This window comes from Budorcas taxicolor, chromosome 13 (assembly GCF_023091745.1).
Source record: "Budorcas taxicolor isolate Tak-1 chromosome 13, Takin1.1, whole genome shotgun sequence".
NCBI classification, from domain to species: Eukaryota; Metazoa; Chordata; class Mammalia; order Artiodactyla; family Bovidae; genus Budorcas; species Budorcas taxicolor.
This window is the reverse complement of record NC_068922.1, coordinates 59,488,799-59,511,006: the sequence shown is the minus strand read 5'-3', so window position 1 is coordinate 59,511,006 and position 22,208 is coordinate 59,488,799. Positions and strand designations below refer to the sequence as shown.

At 45.9% G+C, this 22,208-nt stretch overlaps 1 protein-coding gene across 1 annotated transcript; it reads right to left on the bottom strand.

The window, feature by feature from the left end:
* Nucleotides 1-788: 788 nt before the first annotated feature.
* Nucleotides 789-21,617, bottom strand: NSFL1C (NSFL1 cofactor). The gene is made up of 9 exons (XM_052650614.1): nt 21,471-21,617; nt 18,771-18,868; nt 12,290-12,364; nt 9,669-9,834; nt 8,971-9,063; nt 7,633-7,742; nt 7,118-7,255; nt 2,311-2,475; nt 789-1,182 (listed from the first exon to the last, which is right to left on the bottom strand). The coding sequence occupies exons 1-9, from the start codon at nt 21,573-21,575 to the stop codon at nt 1,020-1,022; spliced, it is 1,113 nt and encodes a 370-aa protein (XP_052506574.1). The 5' UTR covers nt 21,576-21,617; the 3' UTR covers nt 789-1,019.
* Nucleotides 21,618-22,208: the final 591 nt, after the last annotated feature.

The following is a 22,208-nucleotide window of genomic DNA, read 5'->3' as shown; positions in this document are numbered from 1 at the left end:
TCCCAGACTCACACTTCATATGGGGAGGGTCTTGGCCTGGCTGGGACTACTGCCTAAGTTGGTGCAAGTCAGAACTCGGGCCTGCACACCAAAGCCATCTTTGTTACACTCTAACTTTAGTCAGCAAGAGCCTCCTACAAATGCCAGCACAAGGAGCTTGAAGCATAGGGAACCCACCTCTTCAACATGTGCTTTGCCACACATTAACAGGAGCTCGGTGATATGCTGATTGTTTCTTTCAGGCCAAGACACCCTGACTCTGAACTCATTGAATTGGCACAAGCTGTTTCCCAGTAAAAAGATTCCCCTACCTCTCAGGGACAGATCTCTCCACAAAATAAAGCAATGACACAGCAGCCCGGATGACGAGGGAGGAAAGGGCCAAACAGGAGGTGTAGTCAGAATCTCAACTGGCCAAGGCCTGGGGAGTATACACCTCCCAGGGTTTGAGTAAAAGGAGCAGAGGGACTGTGTGCCTCTGAATCTGACCTCACACTTCAGGGCACTCTTGCTGCTGCCAGTTTTATCCAGGCAAGAAATTTGTTCTTATGTAATGAGTGCTACGAAGCCTTTTTCTCTTAAGTCTCCCCCCTTTCCTCCCTACATAGCGGTGGCAGGGGTCACACCTTCTGGGTGGGTGTTATGTGCCACAGGCAATTTTTACACAGAGAGGATGGAAGGAAGGCTCCTCCACACACCCTAGACAAATACGATTTCATGGTAATCAAAGCCTGCCTCAGTGGGAAACGTACTGTACAACATGCTGGTGATACTCCTTCAAATTTTTTTTTTTTGGTTGTTTTTATTTTTTTCTTTAAAGTCCATTGATCATCACAAAAACCCAGGAAATGCAACTAAGGAGAAAACAAATGTCCAACTGAGATCTAAGAACCCAGAGCTACGGAGGAGACGTGGCACTGGATGCAGGGTGTGCAGGAGTGGGTGGAAGGGTGGTCCCCACAGGGCAGCTGGCCATGGGAGACACGGGGGGAGATGAGGCTGCTGGCCGGGCCTGGCAGTTATGTTAACCGCTGCACGATGACGGCATTGAGCAGGTTGGCTTCCTTCAGCGTCTGGTTCTCGTCAGCCAGCTCTTTGTTCGGGAAGGTAGTCATAAGGACAAAGCTGGTGGCAGCCATGGCCGGCCGGGCGTCTACGATGAAGAGTCGGATGTCGCTGATCCTGGTAGAGTAGGGAGGCGGGTGAGTGGTGTTCTCTGCTGCCTGCTGCCCACTCCCACCCCTCACCCCAGGCTAGAGGGAGGCCACATCACATCCCCAGGTCCCTTCCTCCACCCCATCCTCCACAGAGTGGCCAAAATGCTCATTTGGAAACACATGAGCTCATGTCACTCTTCTAAAATCCTTCAGAATTGCTCCCGTCTTCCTTGTTATAAACACCAACCTCCTGACTGTAGTCCCAAGTCCCGCCTAATTACACACCAGCCTCCTTCCCCCATTCTCCTACGTCCCCTCTTCAGTTCTTCATCGTGCTGTGCTCTCTGTTCACATCTGGTCCCTCTTCCCAGGGGCTTCTCTGCCTGATTCATCTTCTATGATCCTCAATACACTTGCTCCACACTAACCTCATATGAAGCCTGTTAACACTCAAGGCAAGCCATTCTCTGGGCCCCACGTGGGTCCTGACTTATATGGCCTATGACTGATGAAATTTAGACACTGCTATTCTAGGGGAGAAAAAGAGTTGTTTTGCCAAATATCTTTACTGGCAACAGTCCTCTCCTGCTAATCCCTGCATCACTCTGTGCCTCGGCTTCCCCATCTTTAAGTTGCGGAGGCAGTTTGTTTCGATCTGGCCCAGATGAGCTGAGATAGAACAGGTATTCTAGAATTCTCCAAGTCCGGATTTCAGAGACCTTCACAGCCTAGAGGTTGTCAGAGGCCTCCTGGGGGTCGGGAATTAGAGGAGTGGGATGAGTGGGATGAGTGAGTGGGATGCCACATTTTGTCCCCTCCCCGCTCCATCAACCACAGCAGTTCAAATTTCATCTGTTCTACTCTTGGGCTTTCGCATCAAACTTCCTATGAACAAACAGTTCAGAACAAATCCATCTGAGGAATCTGTGACCCACACGAGGGAGAGGGAGCAGTCACTGGCTACACTTAATGGAAGAGTGGGGACCAAACCAAAGGCTTCAGACGTGCACAGCTTCCTACCCCACTGCCTCCTCCGGAGAGAGCCTGGAGAGTCTGCTGGTGTTTAGGGGGAAGAACTGCTCCCTCTACTCACTTATCTGTGGGAATTTCTGGGACTCTCTTAGAGTAAGCCAGGCCCCATAATGCAAGGTACCTGTGGCTGTGGTTAAACTTCTGCACCAGCCTCCCACCATCAGCAAGCCGTATTTGGATGTTTGTGGTAGGCTGTGACTCATCGATTGAGATGGAAGAGCTGGCTTTGGCTTCATTTTCTGCCTGCTGTGCTGGAGAGCTGGTATTCAATACCTGGGGGGCAGTGCTGAGGAGAGAGGATCGCATCAGGACATGAACAGAAACAAAGCCCCAGCAGGAGTGGAATCCTGTCAAGGATTTTTACTGAGCATTTGCTATGTCTGGTGCTGTTTGCTGCTACTGACATAAGGAGTGACAAGACAGAATCCCTGCTCGGATGGAAGTTAGAGGTCCAGCAGAATTCACCTCAACCCCCAGGTTACTGCCAGCTCCCTCACTCCTGGAGTTGGGCAAGTTACCAACCCCCTTCTTCCCTGATGTCCACAACTGAACAAGAGCTTGAAGGGAAGAAAGCAGTATGCAAGAAAGCCTGGGCTGGAAGAGACTGGGACCTGACGCTGGAGTACCCAACAGAAGCAGATGAGTTTTAGCCCCACTGAGAGGCTAAGGGCAGAATGGGAAGGGGGTACTCCAAGTCTGCAACTGAGGTGGGTGTCACACAGCCTGGCAGGTGACTGTTGGGATGTAAATGACAAGTCCAGATTCTTATCCTCTGATGGAATTCTCAGGCCTGCCTGCCCTAGCGCAGCCTCACTCATGTGGGTATCTCGTACTCATTGGTCAACTATCAGGAGACAGTTCAGATTTCTGGAAAGCCAACCAAGTGCCTGGCACTACAGGGACAGGGATTAATTATATAATATGAACAGGACATGGTGCCTGCTGCAGTGTGGAGAGCTCAGATCTTGGAATGAGATGGACCAGGGTTTGAATTCACCCACTAGCTATGGTGGTGTTGGGCTAGTTATTTAAGCTCTTTGAGTTTCAACAAGAGTAGTAACGATATTCTTTAACAAGGACTATTGTGAGAATTGAAGGGGTGTTATACTCAGGGAGGTGGACAAACACAAAATGCACACAAATTCCCAATTCTCCACAACTGTGTGGAGGCGTTATCCTTTTTCTCTTAGCAGATGTCCTGGCCTACCTCTGCAGAGAACAGAGGCCATTAGATGAGAATCCCCTTGCCTTCCCCCAAAGCCTCTAATTTGATCAGTTCCTCCACCTCACTTCTTCCTCTGAGCTTTACAACCTAAAAAGGGTCTTCTTAGCAAATCCAACTGAAAGTGCTTTCCTAAGTGTGTTCCCTGGGACTTGAGTCCCTTGAGTTATCTACAGGAAGGTTCTGGAAATGTCACATATTATACCAACAGTGTCAGAGGCCACTAACATATTAAAGGTCTTGAGAGGTCGTAAAGAAACCTCCTGCACTGCAGGAGACCCGAGTTCGATCCCTGGTTCAAGAAGATCCCCTGGAGAAGGGAAATGCAACTCACTCCAGTATTCTTGCCTGGAGAATTCCATGGGCAGAGGAGCCTGGCAGGCTACAGTTCATGGGGTCACAAAGAGTCAGACATGATTGAAAGACTAACACTTTGAGAGGTTGTGAAGTGAAGGCAAACTTATTTGACCACCATGTTCTTTTTTCATGTTAACTTCCTGAAGATCATTTCATGGAACAGTCCATGAAATGTTGCCCCAGAGCACACAGTCAGCAAGGAAGAACTAAAAACTGAACTTACTTTCTGTGAACATAAAAAATCCGGAATTATAGAGTGGAGATCAGAAGAGAACGCTGGCCACAGTCATTGGCTATGAGAAAAGCCTCTTCTATGTATCGACCTCACGTGTGGGACTCAAAAGATGAGACACACAGATAAATTACACCCATCACAGAAAGTTAAATGTTGCACCTGTAAATGCTTAAGATCTACTCTGTTCCGTTCATTAGTTTTAAAAGTATTAAGTCAACTCTCTAATTAGATTCTAAGTAGCCTGGCCCTCAACTGTTTATAACAGTTCCAAGTACGACAGGTACTCATTGAAGCTGCTGCCTGCCAGAAAGGCCTGAACGAGAGAGAAGCTGAGCCACATGAATGCTCATTTCCTTTGTAGTGGGAATAAACTGGGCACTAAGGTGCTCTGCTGCCACAACGCTGAGTCTTGAGGCCCTGTCACCTGTTTTACAAAGATGAGCACTGCAGCAAGCACGGTGAGCAGCGGAGCTCAACCCAGCAGCAGTGACACCCTCACCCCATCCCAAGTGCACTCGTGGTGTTTGCTACTCGAAATCAAATGCAGGCTTCTCAAATCTTCAGATAGTTCCCATCCAAACAAACAAATGCAAAACCTAAAACAAAACCTAAATTCATGCAACTGAAAGATTTTTTTAAATTTCTGAACTGAGAAAAATCTATTTATTCACTTTATTTTTCTAGGTAATTGGAGAAAAAACAAGGATTGACCGATTTTTGAGGGAAACTTGAGAAAAATTTCTTAAAACAGTTGGCTTCCTGATCATTTTATTTAGTAAGACAACGATGGCAAGCACAGTAAAATTTATTGGTAAAACTAAAGCTAGAACTGAAAATCAAAGTGGAACTGGCAATGAACATTTATTTAGCTGACAAGCATCATGTCTGATTATCAAGCTCTGTTGATTCATCATCTGCACTAATAACGTAGTCCCATCTTAAAACAGAGGGCTTCCCTCGTGACTTAGACGGTAAAGAATCCACCTGCAACGCGCGCGGAGACGAGGGTTCCATCCCTGGATCGGGAAGATCCTCTGGAGAAGGGGGTGGCTACCCACTCCAGTATTCTTGCCTGGGAAATCCCAGGGACGGAGGAGCCTAGCAGGCTACAGTCTATGGGGTCACAAAGAGTCAGACACGACTGAGTGACTAACACGTCACTTCATCCTAAGTCTCCTTAAAATATCTTAATTTTTTGAGACGTATTGTCCTGTACACACAATACAGTTAAGACATTCCAAAAGCAGAAGCATTTTCGGTTAATATCATGAAGCCAGACAAACCCAAACTGCAAGGTGTTCTGAGTCCTTCCTTAAAACTACTGGTGGGTGAAAGAAGGGTACCATGTTTCGGAGGGCAATGTGAAGATCTTTTGAGCTACCTGTTGTACTACTTCCAGTACAACATCAGGGGTATATAAAGATTTTATTAGATAACCACTGTAATGTTCATAATACTGATAATCACATAAGTACTTAATAGCAGGCACCAGTTAAGTTATGGCACATATGGAGGATAGAAAATTATGTTAGCATTAAAAAAAATATTGTAGAAATGCATTTACTGATCTGGAACAATAGCCAGACTACACTGACTAGGCAAAACAGTAGAGCACAGAACATTTGTTTGTACACACACACCGTCAGATACTAACTGGATATATCTGGCTATTAGGTTTAAGAATAGCTTTTACTCTTAATCTGTATTTTCTATTTTAAAAGATAAACACACTTTATTTTCAATAATGTATGGGAAAAAAATTTAAGTGGTGCTCCACAAAGCCGACCACAACTGACAGGGAAGTCACAGATGGATCACTCTGAGAACAGCTGTCCCAGACTAACCCACAGGCCCCAATGTGGGAGATGAAGTGGTGAGAGCAGGGTGACTTCAGTATTTTGGTCCTGGTAAACCGCAGTCTTATCTCTAATAGAGCTATGACCCTTGCTCCTGACGAGGCACGAATGGCCAGCAGGGAGGCAGAGGATTTGAGGAGAGGGCCAGTCAGAATCGCAAAGAGCACAGCTGTTGGCAGACCACACTCTGATTCCTGAACATGATGGTGAGGTGAGCAAGGGCAGCACCGAGCTCAAAAGCTGCCAGAGCTAGATCAGAAATAGGGTCATGCTGTGCAGAAGTGTGGGAAGGAGTGCCAATCAGAAGACCAGGCTCTGGTCCTGGTGGTACCGCAGGGAGCACCTAAAGGTAGCCCTTAGAGTCCAGGAGCCTCAGCTTTCCCTCTGGAAAGGATGGGCTGTACTGTGTGTCACCACGCTGAAAGCCTCTTGTGTGCACGGATCCCTCAGAAGAATACTGACCAAGTGACCCCATGCACAGCCAAAGCTGAGTGGGTCCCTGAGAAAAGGCTGCCTGTCTGTGGGTTCGTCAACGATCTGGTATGAGAGCTCTGCTGATCAGAGGTAACAGAACTATCAATCAATCAGATCCTGTTAATATGAGGGGCTTGAATGCAAGACAGAGATAATGGCAGAGGACACAAGGCAAAACAGTCACAGGGAATGACAAAGTAAGTGTCAGGAAGTGTTTAGCAGAGAAGCAAAAATAAGAGCTCCCCTAACACTGGAGCAGCAGCCTGCACAGGGGCAACAATGTCCTTGAGCTTCCCTGGATCCTGAACGATGCTGCTGCAGGCTGGCTGGATTCCTTAACCCCTCTGAATCCCCACCTCAAGTGACCTGAATACGTGTGTCTGCTTCAGCCTTAGAGCCATCGAGGAGGTGCTCTCTGCCCTGAGCATCCTAGATGATCGAGTCCAAGCAGCGACGTGTTACCTTCACTGATCACTGTGGGACAGTGCTCTACGTGCTCCTCCCAACAGTAGTCAGGAGATAAGGACCCTTACTAGCCCCTTTAAGCTGAGAAAACTGAGGCTGTACAGTCTAAGGTTATATGGCTAGAAAGCAAAGAAGAAATTTAGACTTAGGTTTGTTAACACCAAAGTCTATGTTCTCATACTTTTCCTCCCATAAAGATAAAATCTGAAGTACTTTGTAATAAACAGTAAAGAGCTGCATCAAGTGAGCTGTGCACAGGGTCTGCTGGGCCCCAAAGGAGTGACCCACACAGTTCCACCCGACCCGTGCTGCTCCTTACCTGCCCAGTTTCTGACCCTCGCCAGTGAAGGCTTTGAAGGCTCCCTTGGGCTTCACGAAGTCCTCATCCCGATGGTCCTCCATGTCCAAGTTCACCTGCCCACCGTGAGCTAACCTCCGCAGCTCTGCTGGCACCTCTCTGTGGGAGAAACGGCAGTGCTAGGGCCCACAAAGAGCAGGATGGGAATGACAGTGATGGGTCCAAAAGGAGGAGAAACTTCATCTCCAACTGATGGGCCTCCATGGGGAGCTGACTGCTCTAGCGGCTGTCTGTCGCCCCCTTCTCTCATGCCTGCCTAGAGTCATATCTGGTGACTTGGCTCTGACCTAGGCCCAAAGTGGAAAAGTAGATACACAGGGTTTTAGAAGCAAATCTGTGAATCTGTTTCTCAATTGTGCTAAATCTACTTAAAAATTTAAATTTCTTAAATAATAAACATTTGAATTGGTTTCTTCTTTCCCATCTGCCAATCTCACTCACTGATGTGGAACCTGAAGAAGGGTTTTTCTGCTTACCCTCTGCGAATAGACTCCAGAAACTGGGCATTGGATGGGTCTTGGTAGCTTCTGAGTTCACCATTGTCCAAGCTGAATCCAGTCTTCCAGAGCTTCAACACTACATGAACCTATGACAACAGGAGGTAAGCAGTCCATACATTGTCAGGAACCTGGCAAGCACACCAGTGTGAACCTGCAAATTAGCGAGTTTTTTACTATTTTACTGTGTCATTACTAAAACACACAGACAGACAAACATATATACTCATGCACAAGGAGAACAATCAACAACCAATGAAATAAGTATTAACATAAAATAAGAAGGTGACATGGCACGAGTTAAGAGAATAGGCTTTGATTTAATCAGACCAGGATCTGCGTCTTGATCTTGCCACTCACTCACTAAGTGGCACTGAGCACATGACTCAACTGATTGAAGCTGTAGCTTCCTTATCTGTAGGGTTGCCAGCGTGCTTGGCACACAGCTCGTGCTCAACTACATTAGCATGGCAAATTTTACACGGACTATTTTGCAGTCATTAAAAATGATACCTACAAAATTTGTTAACTCCCTGTACATAGCGACAGGAAAGGGTCTAGAGGGCTAAAGAACAACATATTAGCAGCTGCTGCCTCATATTAGCAGCTGGTAGATAGAATTTTTATTTCCTTCTTGCTTGACTTTGTTTTGAAAAAACCCAAAATGATTAAAAACAAAAGCATTATGGAGACTAATGTTCACAAGGTCATATGAAAACAATTATGGCACTGAAAAAGAATATATATAGCTGAGTCACTTTGCTGTTCAGAAGAAATTAACACAACACTGTAAATCAATAAAATAAAAAACGTTCATGGCATAAACTTCAATATTGACTCATAGCATTATTACACTTAGTAGAGAAGGGGGGACCTCCTATGCACAGGGGAAGAAGGACTGAATAACAATAAGAAAAAGTTTTAAAAGTATGTTTCAAGCCTCCCTGGTGGGGGTCTAAAGACCAAGATCTTTAGCCTTGTCCACACCACCAGAGAACCCTGGAATCACTATCCCTCTGCCTGAGACTCATGGAACGCTCAGAAAACTCCTTTATTTGTCCATCCACTCTGCCCATCCCAACTTATCCAGCTCCCCCTGCCACCATCCAGCCAGATGAGAGCTGTCTGTGATTCTCAGGTAAGCCTTTTCATTCATGGATGACACAGCAAATGTGCTGCCTCTTCCCTTTCAGAGGCTGCTGATTCACGGGATTAACTTCTCCCCCAAAGTGATTAAACAGTCCACGAGCTTCCCTACAGAAGATGGATGCAAAACAAAACAAAATAAAACAAAAAAGAAGATGGATGCACACTCACATCTTGGCCGGAATGCCGCCTCCTTTCTCCTGCCACGTAGGCAGACTCTTCCTCTGGTGCCGCTCCAAGGCGGTAGCCACCGCCTGCAAATGGCTATAAAAGACAAGTTCACAAACACCTAAGGAGTGGGTCAACAGTGATCAGGTTATTCAGACAAAATGTTATTTCAAGATTATTAACTAAGAGGTATGCCTTCTCTAAGTAGCAAACTCAGAGCTACAGGGTCAGGATTGGGGTAAAAACTGGAAAGGTATGGCTGAAGAGAGTGCTTCTTGGCTAAAGGGAATGGCTGCTACTAAGATCTAGTTAATCACGACCATGTTGGAATCCTGGTGCAGGATAACACCAGATACTTTTTTGATTTTCACAAAGAAAGCAGAAATTCAGATTTTATGTAAAACAGATGGCTACTGATTTAATTAAAATAAAAAAATAAAGCAAGACATTAAATCAAGTTGATCAGGCCAAACAAAACAATTGGCAGAACCTGATTTAGACCACAGGTTTGAAAACTTTACCCCAAATCTTGATTTCATGTTAAAAGGTAAGAGAACTGCACTGCTCTTCTGCACAAGAGGAAGTGAGCAAATGAAAAGCAAAAACAAATTCAGTCACTAACTATTGGGTGACGAAGGCCTCCTTCCCCCTGCTCTGGAACCTCAGTTCTATGGGCATAGACATCAACCCCCTATGCTCACTCTTGGTTTACTGGTCTCTCCAGGGCTCTTGGTCACTCGTTCCACAGCTACAGCTCCATGCTCCTTGGCACCTTTAAAGAGATCGTCCACCAGCTCGTTGGGACTTCTCTTCCTGGGAGGGCCAACAATCTGCTGTCCACTTCTCTCTGAGCCCCCAGCATAAAACCTGCACAGAAAATACACATCTAACACCAAATACGCTTAGAACACATAACCGAGTATGTGCCAGGCTTTGGGCTAGGAGCTGGGCACAATGAGGCAAACGGTACCAATGCTCATTTTTATGGAACTTACTGTCTAGGGGGAGACACATGTAAAGAGGCAGGCAGGCATACTGCAGTGTGAGCCACAAAAAAGGTAAGGAAGGGGTCTCTGGGAATACAGAATCGAGGAGAACAGTCAAGGGTTCCCAGAAGGGTGTTTTCTAGGCTAAACCTTGAGGATGATGAGTTTATCAGGTAAAGAAACCAGAAAAGGGCATTCCAGGCATGCACAACAGCACATTAGCTCTGGGAATTAAACACCAACACTTTTCCAGGAGATGATCACTATGTTCACAGTGAGAAGCAGCTACCCCTAGCAGCTCCGGATTAATGGTGGCAGTGGCGTGGTTAGTACAAGCAATAAGGTTCCACTGTTGGCTCTGTCACTGAGTGATCTGGGCAAGCCAGTGCATTGAGCTATACCTCACTTTCCTTCTTTGAAATGGAAGGGAAGAACCACATGCCCTACCTACCTGTTCCTTAAGTCAGGGCCGTGAGGTTCAAATCAGCGGATGTATGCAAAAGAACAAGCACAGAGTAACGCACACATGTAAGGTGGTTTGATACCGCACTGAGAGCTCACCCAAGCCTCACTTCGCCTTGCAATTCTTGCGACACACACCAGGAGGATGATGAGAGCGGGTACTGGAGGTGGTCAGCGAAGCTCAAATGTAAGCCCCAAGATACCCACATCTGCTTTGTAATGGGCCAAGCAAAGCTTGAGATTAAGTTAGCACTCTAGTTTTTTAACCTGGGTTTGAAAATCTGCAGTCATATAGCTTTGGCTGGCTGCTTCCTTCTCACTGCTATTCACAGCTAAGTCAACAGCACATCTCAGTGGGGAGAACCGAGAATCTATAAAAATTAGCCTCAGCCTTCTATGTCTTGACATTACCCAGGGAATGGAGGCAAAACCCTAGGCCTTGGCATGAACAAGAGGACCAGTGTCATTAGGTCTGAAATGCTGAGGGACCAAAGAGGTAACTCTGGATGTGAAGTAAAAGGTCACTGCCTGGAGGATGTGACCAGACAGGAGAACTAGGAAGAGGTTATTTAAGAGTTGGGCATTCACTGACGTGATGACACTGTCTTTCAAGGGGCATTAAAACACTGAAATTAACATTTATTCCTGAACTTTGAGTATATTTAAATAGAATGCTGAGGTAACGCAAAAGTCACTACATGGATGAAAACAAAGAATAGAACATATGCAATTTCTGAGCTCACTTCCCAAAGACTGACCACAATGAGGTAACTGCATTTCCATAATGGTTATTACACAATGTTCCTCAGGAATGTTTGACAGACCCAGGCAGATTCCATGGAGAACCAAAACCTGTAAAATGAGGCTGCAGCCAGTTCATCCTTGTTCATTCCAGGTAAAGTTCTATAAGGTCCTTATTATGGGATCTCAAAGCCCTGGCTTATGAACTAGGAACCTATGATCAAATGCCTTAAAAATATTCATGGCCTTGACCCGGTATTTTCATTTCTAGAAACTAATATAACCTGATACACAGAGATGTTCACAGCATTGATATCTACAGTGGTAAAAAAACTGAAAATGATCTAAACATCAAACATTCCATATCATGGACTATTATTATAGTCAATGAAAACACTTATCAAGAATTTTAATGACATAAAGAAATATGCAGCATTATATATCAAGGTGTAGCATTAATTCTACAAAAGCAAGAAATAAACTTATCTGACCTCCATCATGGAAAACACAGTATCAACAGGCTACCTTTATACACAGAACCAAGACTTAGTAGAAATATGCCAAAATATTAACTGTAGTAACCAAAGGGTGGGTGAGTGTTATATTTTTTTCATTATGCTGTATTTTCCAAAATGGACACCAGTTTTATTATAATATTCCTAAAGGTTAAAAGCAAGCCAACAAAAAACAGTACTCTGTATAACAGGGGAATATACATTTGTAAGCCCATTTTCCTGTTTATTATGTACTATATTACTTTTTCAATTAAGGAAAAACTGGAAGGAAATACACCGAAAGTACTGAAAAGTATTGATACCTGGCTGCCTCTGGGTTGTGATACTATGAATGGCTTTTTTCCTTATAGATTTATTTCCTTTTCCCTAATATTCTTCAATAAATACATATTATTTTAAAAATTAAAAACAAAAAAAAAAAAAACCTCGAATGAAAAAAAAAATGTTAAGAAGACAGGGATCACTTCTAAGCTACAGGGAGTAGAAAACTGTTACTAGTATGTGTATGACTAGCCCACAACTAATGGTTAATGATAATAGAGCATGTTTATCCTTCTAAGACCTTCCAGGTAATTATCATAGAATTTCATGTGGACTGTGCCCCCAACAAAGACTCACCTCTGACCCTCCTCTTCCTCCTCATCTTCATCTTGGTCATGAATGAGGTCTCTGAAGGATGTCACCCTATTATCGCTGGAGACACAGAAAGGAGCAAATTGATCTCAGTTCAGTTCAGTTCAGTCGCTCAGTCATGTCCGACTCTTTGCGACCCCATGAATCGCAGCACGCCAGGCCTCCCTGTCCATCACCAACTCCCGGAGTTCACTCAGACTCACGTCCATCGAGTCAGTGATGCCATCCAGCCATCTCATCCTCTGTCGTCCCCTTCTCCTCCTGCCCCCAATCCCTCCCAGCATCAGAGTCTTTTCCAATGAGTCAACTCTTCACATGAGGTGGCCAAAGTACTGGAGTTTCAGCTTTAGCATCAGTCCTTCCAAAGAAATCCCAGGGCTGAGCTCCTTCAGAATAGACTGGTTGGATCTCCTTGCAGTCCAAGGGACTCTCAAGAGTCTTCTCCAACACCACAGTTCAAAAGCATCAATTCTTCGGGGCTCAGCTTTCTTCACAGTCCAACTCTCACATCCATGCATGACTACTGGAAAAACCATAGCCTTGACTAGACGGACCTTAGTCGGCAAAGTAATGTCTCTGCTTTTTAATATGCTATCTAGGTTGGTCATAACTTTTCTTCCAAGGAGTAAGCGTCTTTTAATTTCATGGCTGCAGTCACCATCTGCAGTGATTTTCATGGGGAGTTAAAAAAAGGTAACCCCCATCATCAACTGCCAAAAGTTGCGGACACTGAGGTTTAGGTTTTTTGGTGGGGCAGGAAGAGGATCTAGGTGGAAGAGGATTATCTCTCTTATGTTTATACGCTAAACAATGTGATATTTATTTATTCAAGGTCACCCAGGACTAAGAATAAATAGGAAGTATATCAAGAAGTAAAGTGGAATCCAATTTAAGCTCTCCTAGGGGAGAGGAGGGAACCAGATAGGGACTGTACTACTTTAAAAACATACTACTGGATAGTGATTTTCATCATATAATTTTTAAATATTGGGGGGATGCCTGTGTGTCAGGCACTGAACTGGATGCTAGGTCTATAAAATTATCAGGCACAGTTCTTACCCTTTAGTTGCTGACAGGTTAGTGGCACTCTGGCCTGGAAACCATCCATTAAATACTGTGCAATAGGGGCTGTGACAAAGGAAAGCACATGGGACGTGAGAGCAGTCTTCTGTTCTAGGTGGGGCTGGGGGTGGTATCAAGAAAAGCTTCGCAGAGAAATGCGGCATTTGGACCTAGTGCTGATGAACGAGAGGCCCATCAGTCACCTGGATGATGGACGGTGGTGATGGTGGGGAAAGGGGACCAGCAGGGCATTATAGGAAAGCAGTACAGGCACACACAGAAACCAGCGACAGCAACACATTAAAGGACAAATCAAGGAACAGAAATGACACAAATATGTGCGTGAAGAGGCCCCTGTCTGCTTCTGCTGTAGGTTCGTCAAGCACAGGGTACGGTGGAGAGGGCCCACTAAACACGGTATGAGAAAGGTTAACCCCCTCCTCTGATGCTGTCTTACACTGCCACTTTTTTCCTAGCTTAGATTTGTCCTCAAGGAACAATCTTAGTTTTTCAAGGATCATGAGACATACAATTTATAAAAACATTTTCTGTATTTCTTATGGGGAAAAAAGTTGTTTCTCTTTAATACAAGGGGAAGGGGGTAATAGCAATTCAGTGAGGCCAATAAGGAGTTGTTTACTCCCATTCAGTCTTGAAGAAAGATTTATTTCAGGGAGACAATCAGAGGACAGAATACCCTCTGAGGCTCTACCAACCAGACATAGAAGGACAAACAGCAAATTGTGTAGCAAATACATTCCTGCCTGAGTGAGCTGAGAGCAACCTCCTGGGCATTCCTTCATGCTCTACACAATATGGTCTAAAAGGGTGCAAGTGATTAAGATCTGTACTAGTGCCTTAAAGGCCTGTTGTTTAATCACCAAGTCGTGTCCGACTCTTTTGTGATCCCCTGGACTATAGCCTGCCAGGCTTCTCTGTCCATGGGATTTCCCAGAAAAGGATACTGGAGTGGGTTGCCATTTCCTTCTCCAGGACATCTTCCCAATCGAGGGATCGAACCCAGGCCTCCTACATTGGCAGGCGGATTCTTTATCACTGAACCACCTGGGAAAGCTAATTCCACTCATTATTCTTCCCAATGGATTTTTCTACAAATGCTCAGCTTATCATCTATGGGAAAAAAAAAAAAAATTCTCTATCTCTCCATTGTTAAACACCTTCAAATACACATGTGTACAGGGAAAAGACCCTGATTCTGAGTAAGACTGAAGGTAGAAGAAGAGGGTGACAGAGAATGAGATGGTTGGATGGCATCACTGATTCAAGGGACATGAACTTGGGCAAACTCTGGGAGAAGGTGAGGGACAGAGGTGTGCTGCAGTCCATTGGGTCACAAAGAGTTGACACAACTTGGTGACTGAACACCACCACCACCACCAGCTTGAGCAAACCACTTGCTCTAGCTATAGGCCTCTTTCCCCAAAAGTTCTCGATCCCAGCTTAGCTTCCAACTCTGGGATCTTGGGCATGCTACTGAAATTCTCCAAGTCTTCATTTTCTCATGTGAAAATGGAAACAACCAGCACCAACCTCGCGGGCTTGCTGTGAACAGCTGGGGTGCTGGCGGACAGTGTGGCACATTTCAAGTGCTGCTCCTGAGCAGCAGTTATCAAACCGCTGGTCCTTGAACTAGGAGCATCAGCATTTACCCTCGAAATTCAGACAGATGCAAATCCTTCACCCTTACCCTAGACCTCCTCAATCAGAAACCTTAAAAGGAGTATCTAGTAATCTGGTTTTAGGAGTCCTCCAAGTAATTCTGACACACGCTCATGTCTGAGGACCACTGTTCTGGAGTAATGTTCTGAGAGTTACCTTAACAGTACAGATGTCCTAGGGACATCACCAATTTAAGGATACTGGGTCTTGTTTCTTCCACAAATTGGCAAAATGTCTCAGAAATTTCAACTTTTCAGGATCAGAACTCTATCTTCCAGGCACGCTGAAGCGGCACAAAGGTGCTCTGTCAGATAACATTTTCTGCAGTGACAGAAATGCTGTATCTGTACTGTCCAATATGGAAGCCACTAGTCACATGGGGCTATTGAGCATTTAAAATTCGGTAATTGAGCATGAATAGCTGAATGTTTATTTAATTTTAATTAATTTAAACAGCTACCTGAGGCTAGAGACTACCATATCAGACAATATAGTTCTAGAGAATCAGACAACGGTGGTCCCTAGCATTTTAAGAAAGTACAGTTTTATTGAATGAAAGAAGAAAAAAAAGGAAGAAATAACAGCATTCCTCTTACTCAACCCTGTGCTAGGTACAGGGGTGGGAGATAGTGGACAAGAAGGTAGTTAGCAGAAGCAGAAGTTTTGGATTTAGACGAGTTTGGGTTTGAATTTGCTGTAAGGGCAAATGTGTTACTCATACTAAGACTCAGCATCCAGACCTGTGAAATGGTGAGCACCCTACCTGCTTCCACAGTGGTTACTGAGGTGTAAGAAGATAATGTATGAAAGAGTATCTGGGAGAGCCAGACAGATGGTGGGTGCTTCTGAAATACTAGCCCTTCTACCTCTAGGAACTTACAATTTACTCAGGGAGAAAATATTCTGGTAATCCTCAGAAGAATTCAAGACAACATAGGAGAGATGTCACTGAGTAGTATGCAGATATGGGTTGTGAATGGAGTTTGTGCTGCCTCTGGGTTTGGGGATTACATACTTAGTAGAGAAGGTGGGGAGGGAGCTAAACATGAAAGGACACAAAGAATTTGCACAGGTGGAAAGGAAGCAAGAGACTAGGCATGTCGAGTCAGATAAGAGGCTCAAACAAAAGCAGAAGAACCAAAAACTAAGGCAGAACTGAGACACCAAACAAATCAGCTGGTTGAAATAAAGATTTAAGAAAGGAGGAAAAGGGGGATAAGATGAGGATGGCAGGTTCACTGCCAACTCCTGAGGATGCTGAATGTCCACAGGCAGAGGCAGTGCATCATTCTGGCTGAGAGCTGAATGCTGGAAGCAGAAACAGATCTGCTTTTAAATCCTTGTTTGACTAGCTGTGTGATCTTGGGAAGAAGCCCAGCTTCAGTGTTTTCATCTGTGAAATGGGAAAAATAACAGTAGCCACCTCACAGGGTTGTAGTAAAGCATTAAAAAGATGTAGATGTAAAAGCTTAACCCAGTGCCTGGCAGCTGGTAAGCACTCAATAAATGACAACTGTTATTATTGAGTGCAGACTTTCTCCTGTAGCTACAGTTAACCTTTTTATGTCCCACAGCCCTCTGAGTATCTGATAAAAAGCTACGAATATTTTTGCCTGAAAAGGTTCAACATATATACAAGTTATTATGTACAATTTCAGGTAATTTATGGACCTTCTGACATCCATTTCATAGATCCCTCCTAGGAGGTTAGCCTCCATGTTAGGAGCTTACTGAGTGCTGTGCACGGAGGCAGTGACAGCGTGAGAGAGTAAGAGAAGATGACAGTCGCGGGCGGGGAGAGCTCAGCAGCAGGCTAAGTGTCCTGCAACAGTCAGGTCAAAGGGGAAAGGCAGGCCCCATACAGAGTTCCTCTTGGGTGCTAACACATGCCTGCCTTCTCCTGAGAATGCAATTAGCATTTACCATCTGCACAAGGACAATGATGTAACACGTGGTGCATGCCCTCTCCCTTTTCCTTGGTTTCACCTAAGCCCAGTACCAAGTCTGAGGCTTAACCAAAGCAAAGTAAGACCTTTAGAACTGCATGTGTGTGCAAGTCTTTTACTTCTCTTGGTCTTAATGATAAACTCTATTTCTTTGGTTCTTTAACTCTTAACATATGAACTTGTGGAATGAGACAGGGAACAAATAAAAGAATGGGGAAGGTGAGAATGGATGCTAATAATGGTAATACTAAAACGACAGTAATAGCAGTTAACATGTTCCATGTTGTATTAACTCATTTATTTGCCCATGTGAATAGGCACTACTATCCTTCCCATTTGACAAGTAATGAAACTGAAGGACTGGCGATGTTGAGTAACCTGCTCAAGGTCACAAAGCTCTCCAGTGAGCTGGGATTTGAAGGTGGGCGGTCAGGCTTCCGGCCTAGGCTCTAACGTGAATGTGGGTGGTGAGGCTCCAAGCCCAGGCTCTAACATGAAGGTGGGTGATCAGGCTCCCAGCCTAGGCTTTAACATAAAGGTGGACAGTCAGGCTCCTAGCCTAGGCTCTAGTATGAAGGTGGGCAGTTAGGCTTCAAGCCCAGGCTCTAATAAACCACTGTTTGGATTAGACTTTGGGTCTACCAGAGAAGACAGGTATGAACATGTGACTGACATCACAAGCTAGGTTTCAATTTCTCCTCCTCTCTATTTCTGTGCCAACACCCAACAGTAATCTGGTGTGCCTGTGAAAGACACTGCAGGAAATCGGCTGTCTCTATGAGCAGCTGCAGATGAGCCCTTACCCTACCAACCAGGTCCCAGACAGTAACATCCTGTTGTGTCTTCAATGACACCTCATAGGTTAGCATCTATGAACAACTGAAAGATGTCCTGCCTATGTCTTTCCTCTGGAAATAGAGAAGTGAAGGAAACAATGACAGCTGGGATTAGTGTTCCTTCTTAAAAGAGGGGAAATCTAATTTAAATCTCAGATGTCCTCAGAGAGAAACACAATTTATCACTTCACACCAGCAAAGAAACCCTATATATGTGTTCTGGAGTTGAACGCAAACTCAAACTAATTGAGGACATACACCAGAGTAGAAAAGGCTTCAGCAGAGAAAGGAGATGTGGTTCACACACCTTTAAAGGAAGAGGCCCAGCCTGTCTCATGAAGTCCTGCAATAATTACTGCAATCTGCAGATCACAGTAGTGATCTGCTCTAAGAATCTTGGAGTCAGGGCGGCCAGGACAGGGGATGCAAAAGAGATCACAAAGGTTAACACTGCTTCACAAAATAAGACAAGGTCTCCCTAATCAATTTGGGAAAGAGCGGGTTAACAGGTTTAGTTTTTCTAAGTCTTTTTAATAGGGTAATAGGCATCCTGGAATATTTAAAGAGCCTTTTTAAAGTCATCTGACCTAACCTTTTACGTCTACAGCCTCCCTGAAAGGAAGCACTTCAGCTTCAACCTAAAAACTTTCAGAGATGGAGAAGCCACTCCTCACATTTCATAAATAAGAGACCTCCCCCCAAACATTTAAATAGTTGGTTCTGTGGTTTCCTCCAGGACTGGATCATAAAGCACACTCAGTTAAGAATCCCACACCTCCACACAAAAGGAATATCTTGCAAGAAACTACTACCCACCAGTCAGTCTTTCTCCCTCAAACCCACTAGTCCAGGTCCCCAGGCCTGAACCCTCTGTCAAATCAGGAAATAGTCCACCACTGCTGGAAGCACACCAATGTAGCAATAACTGAAGCTGGCCCTTACCTGGGGGCTGTGCCTCTGGATACTGAACTGGGGGTTGCCTGCGAAATGGTCACAATGTCTTCGTCCCCTCCATCCTCATAAAAGCTTGCTAGGGCGATCTGAAACAGACAGGCAGTAACATGGGATCCTTAAACAGGCCTTCTTCTAACATATTCCCTTTGAACACAAAGGAGCAAAGACACAAAAATACGGCCCATGCTTATAAGGCAGTCTGTATCTGGTGAGCCATAGAAAATAAAACCAAAAGATTAGTGGCCCAACTGTTTTCATATCACCTGAAACAAATTCCACCTACTAAAGGAAAAAGAAGGCAAAAAGGAAAGCTGGGATGGAGACACTGCTCAATGTCACCTTATGAGGAAATGTGATCTAGTTGAAGCAGTGTACATTTACTGAACACTATTTATGTGCCGCGTTGTTCTGCGTGCAACTCTATCTGTGCTAACTTTTTTAATCCTTACAGAACCCTATGGAGTTAGTGCTATGGTCATCTCATCTCATAGCTGACAGAGAAGTGGTGGGAAGAAAACTGTCTGAGGTTACACAGTTGGTAGAGTGGAGCCAGGATTGACCCCAGGCACTCAGGCCCTTGCTCTCTGCTCTCAGGTGACAGCCAGGAGTTGGAAACTGTGAGGTCACTACAGATGACTACTCTTACTTTTTCTCTGAGGCTGTTTCATAGTCTGTGCAACGGGGACACCCATCTCACCAACCGTGCAAAATGGATGAGAGGATCCATTAACATTTATGCACAGTCATGTCTGAGCTCTATACATACAGAAAGAATATGGACTTCTTTTAGCCATTTGTGACTGGATGTTTCATGCATGGACTCAATGCATAGGTATTTACTAATCACTGCTTCCCTGGTGGATCAGACAATAAAGAATCTGCCTGCACTGCAGGAGACCCGGGTTCAATCCCTGGGTAGGGAAGATCCCTTGGAGAACGGAATGGCTATCCACGCCAGCATTCTTGCCTGGAGAATCTCATGGAATGAGGAGCCTGGCGGGCTATCAGCTGCAGTCCATGGGATCGCAGTCGGACAGAACTGATCGACTGACACTCTGCACAATGAAGTAAGAGCGCAATGAGGTCTACAGAAATGACAAGGCTCCTGTCCTCAAGGTCACCACACTGCAGGAGACAGGGAGCTGCTGTGGGACACAACCAGCCTGTAGGAAGCAGCGTGCCTTTACAGGACACACTTCAGCAAGCCAGCCAGGATGCACTGTGCTACGTGACACGCACTGAATTGGTATCAAGGGGGGTCTATGTCCAAGTCGTGGGCAAGTCACGTCACATACGTGAGCGTGCTTCCACACTAACAGCATGAGGAGACCGAGACTGATGACCTGCCAACTGTAACACTGGGAGCTTCTAGGTCTTTCAAGTAGAAGCTGCACTTTGCATTTTCACCCAGCACAGGGGCTTTACACCATATGTCTATACAGTTGTGATGCTTTACCTAACTTTATGCTTTCGTGAAGCATGTAAATAGTGAAGTCAGCAGACCCAGTTCACATCCTAATCCCTGGGTGTGTGACTTTGGGCCTATCACTTGCCTTCTCAGCTTCCAATTCATCAATTTCCTCAAACGAAGAAGTTTTCTTCACTTCACAGTGTGGCGAGGATAAACCAAATCACATATGTAAAGTGCCAGGGCACGTGGTGGCAGAGCTTAATAGAGCTTGGGCTCTGGTATCAGACAGAACTGAGTTCTAATGCCATTTCTTCCACCTGGTAGCTAGTGAGGCTTTCAGCAAATTACTTAACTTCCCTAAACCTCAGCTTCAAAGTGCAATGCTTAAATAACTTAAGATACATAAAGCTCATGGTTCAGTTCAGTTCAGTTCAGTCGCTCAGTCGTGTCCAACTCTTTGCAACCCCATGAACTGCAAATAACTTAAGATACATAAAATTCATGGTAGGCACTCAATAAATATTAATCATCATCATCCATTGAAGATGTAGGTTGGCCAAAAACATGTATGCAATTCTTTCTACAATTAATCAGAGTGAGTGCCTACTACGTGTCAGGTGTTGTTCTAGACACAGAGGATTCAACAGTTTACCAAAATCCCTGCCTGGTGTAGTTTAGCTTAATCTCTTCTCAATCAGTAAGTATTTTATGTATGTCTAATACCTGCCAGTGCATTACACGATAAGCTCCAAGAAGACTCCCATTTTACAGAGAAGTTACTCAATAAAGATGAATAGGATCCAACTTTGCGTCACAACCCAGTTTCTCCCAGCATGTAGGCACAGAGGGGGCGTGTGACTGGGGCTGCGGAAATCGAAATGAACGAGCACCTCGTGCCGCCGCCGCCCCGCTCCACTCGGGAGCTGGTCAGTCCGGCCCGGGCTGCAGCTGAGACTTGGCGCGGCAGCCACGCCCCCAGGGTCCCCGTCTCCACGCGGGCTGCGGCAGTGCCCAAAGGCTCGCCTACCCGAGAGCCAAGGAGAAAGGGAAAACGAGGCCCGACAGACCAGGTCAGTCCGGGCCTGGGCTGGCCTGCGTTTCCCCTCGCCCAGGACGAGCTGGCGACGCGTGGCAAGCGGCCCCAGGACCCTGAGGCCTGGGTCGGGCCGCAGCCCGGCGGGATGACTGTGCGCTTCGGCCGCCGAAGGCTTGAGGCACCAGGTGTCTGCTCCCCATAGTATCCTACCTGCCCGACGCGGCCCCCCTCCCGGCGCTACCTGCAGGTCCCAGCCGGCCGACTCCAGGAAGAAGCGGGCCCGATCCTCCTCGGCGCCCGTCACCGCCACGAACTCCCTCAGAGCGTCCTGCCGCTCCGCCGCCATCTTCGCCCGGTGCGCCGCCCAAACTGCCCCGGGTATCACTGCACAGCCTCAGCCCCGCCGCGGCGTTCCGCCCTCCGCTTGACCAGGTCCAGCCGAGTGGAGCCCGCCCGCAGGCCCCGCCCCATACAGTGCCTAACGCAAAACCTTCCGTGCGGGAAACGCCGCCGCTCTGCGCCCTCTGGCGGCCGCAGCCCGGACCCTCAGTCTAACGGCGGGGAAGGGAGGGCGGGGAGGATGAGAGGCGGGGCGGGTCCTCCACTGTGTACCTGTGGAATGAAAGATCCCCAGAGGATTCAGTTTCACATTATTCATTGAGTCGTTTCCTCATTTCATTAATTTATTCTTTCGTTCATTCACTTGTTCAACTGAGTGGAACCAAGGGCCTGGTGCTCTTTCAGTTCAGTTCAGTTCAGTCGCTCAGTCGTGTCCGACTCTTTGTGACCCCAGGGACCTGCAGTCCGCCAGGCTTCCCTGACCATCACCAACTCCCGGATCCTACTCAAGCTCATGTCCATCCCATCGGTGATGCCATCCAACCATCCCATCCTCTGTCGTCCTCGCCTCCTCCTGCCTTCAATCTTTTCCAATGAGTGGGTTCTTCACCTCAGGTGGCCAAAGGATTGGAATTTCAGC

Excerpts from the sequence above, each read along its gene's own strand:
- NSFL1C (XM_052650614.1), bottom strand. The coding sequence starts at position 21,575 with ATGGCGGCGGAGCGGCAGGACGCTCTGAGGGAGTTCGTGGCGGTGACG. Across the intron at positions 12,365-18,770 it reads TCCAGAGGCACAGCCCCCAG|CGATAATAGGGTGACATCCT; the intron begins GTAAGGGCCAGC and ends CTGTGTCTCCAG. Across the intron at positions 7,256-7,632 it reads CTGGAGTCTATTCGCAGAGG|AGAGGTGCCAGCAGAGCTGC; the intron begins GTAAGCAGAAAA and ends TTTCTCCCACAG.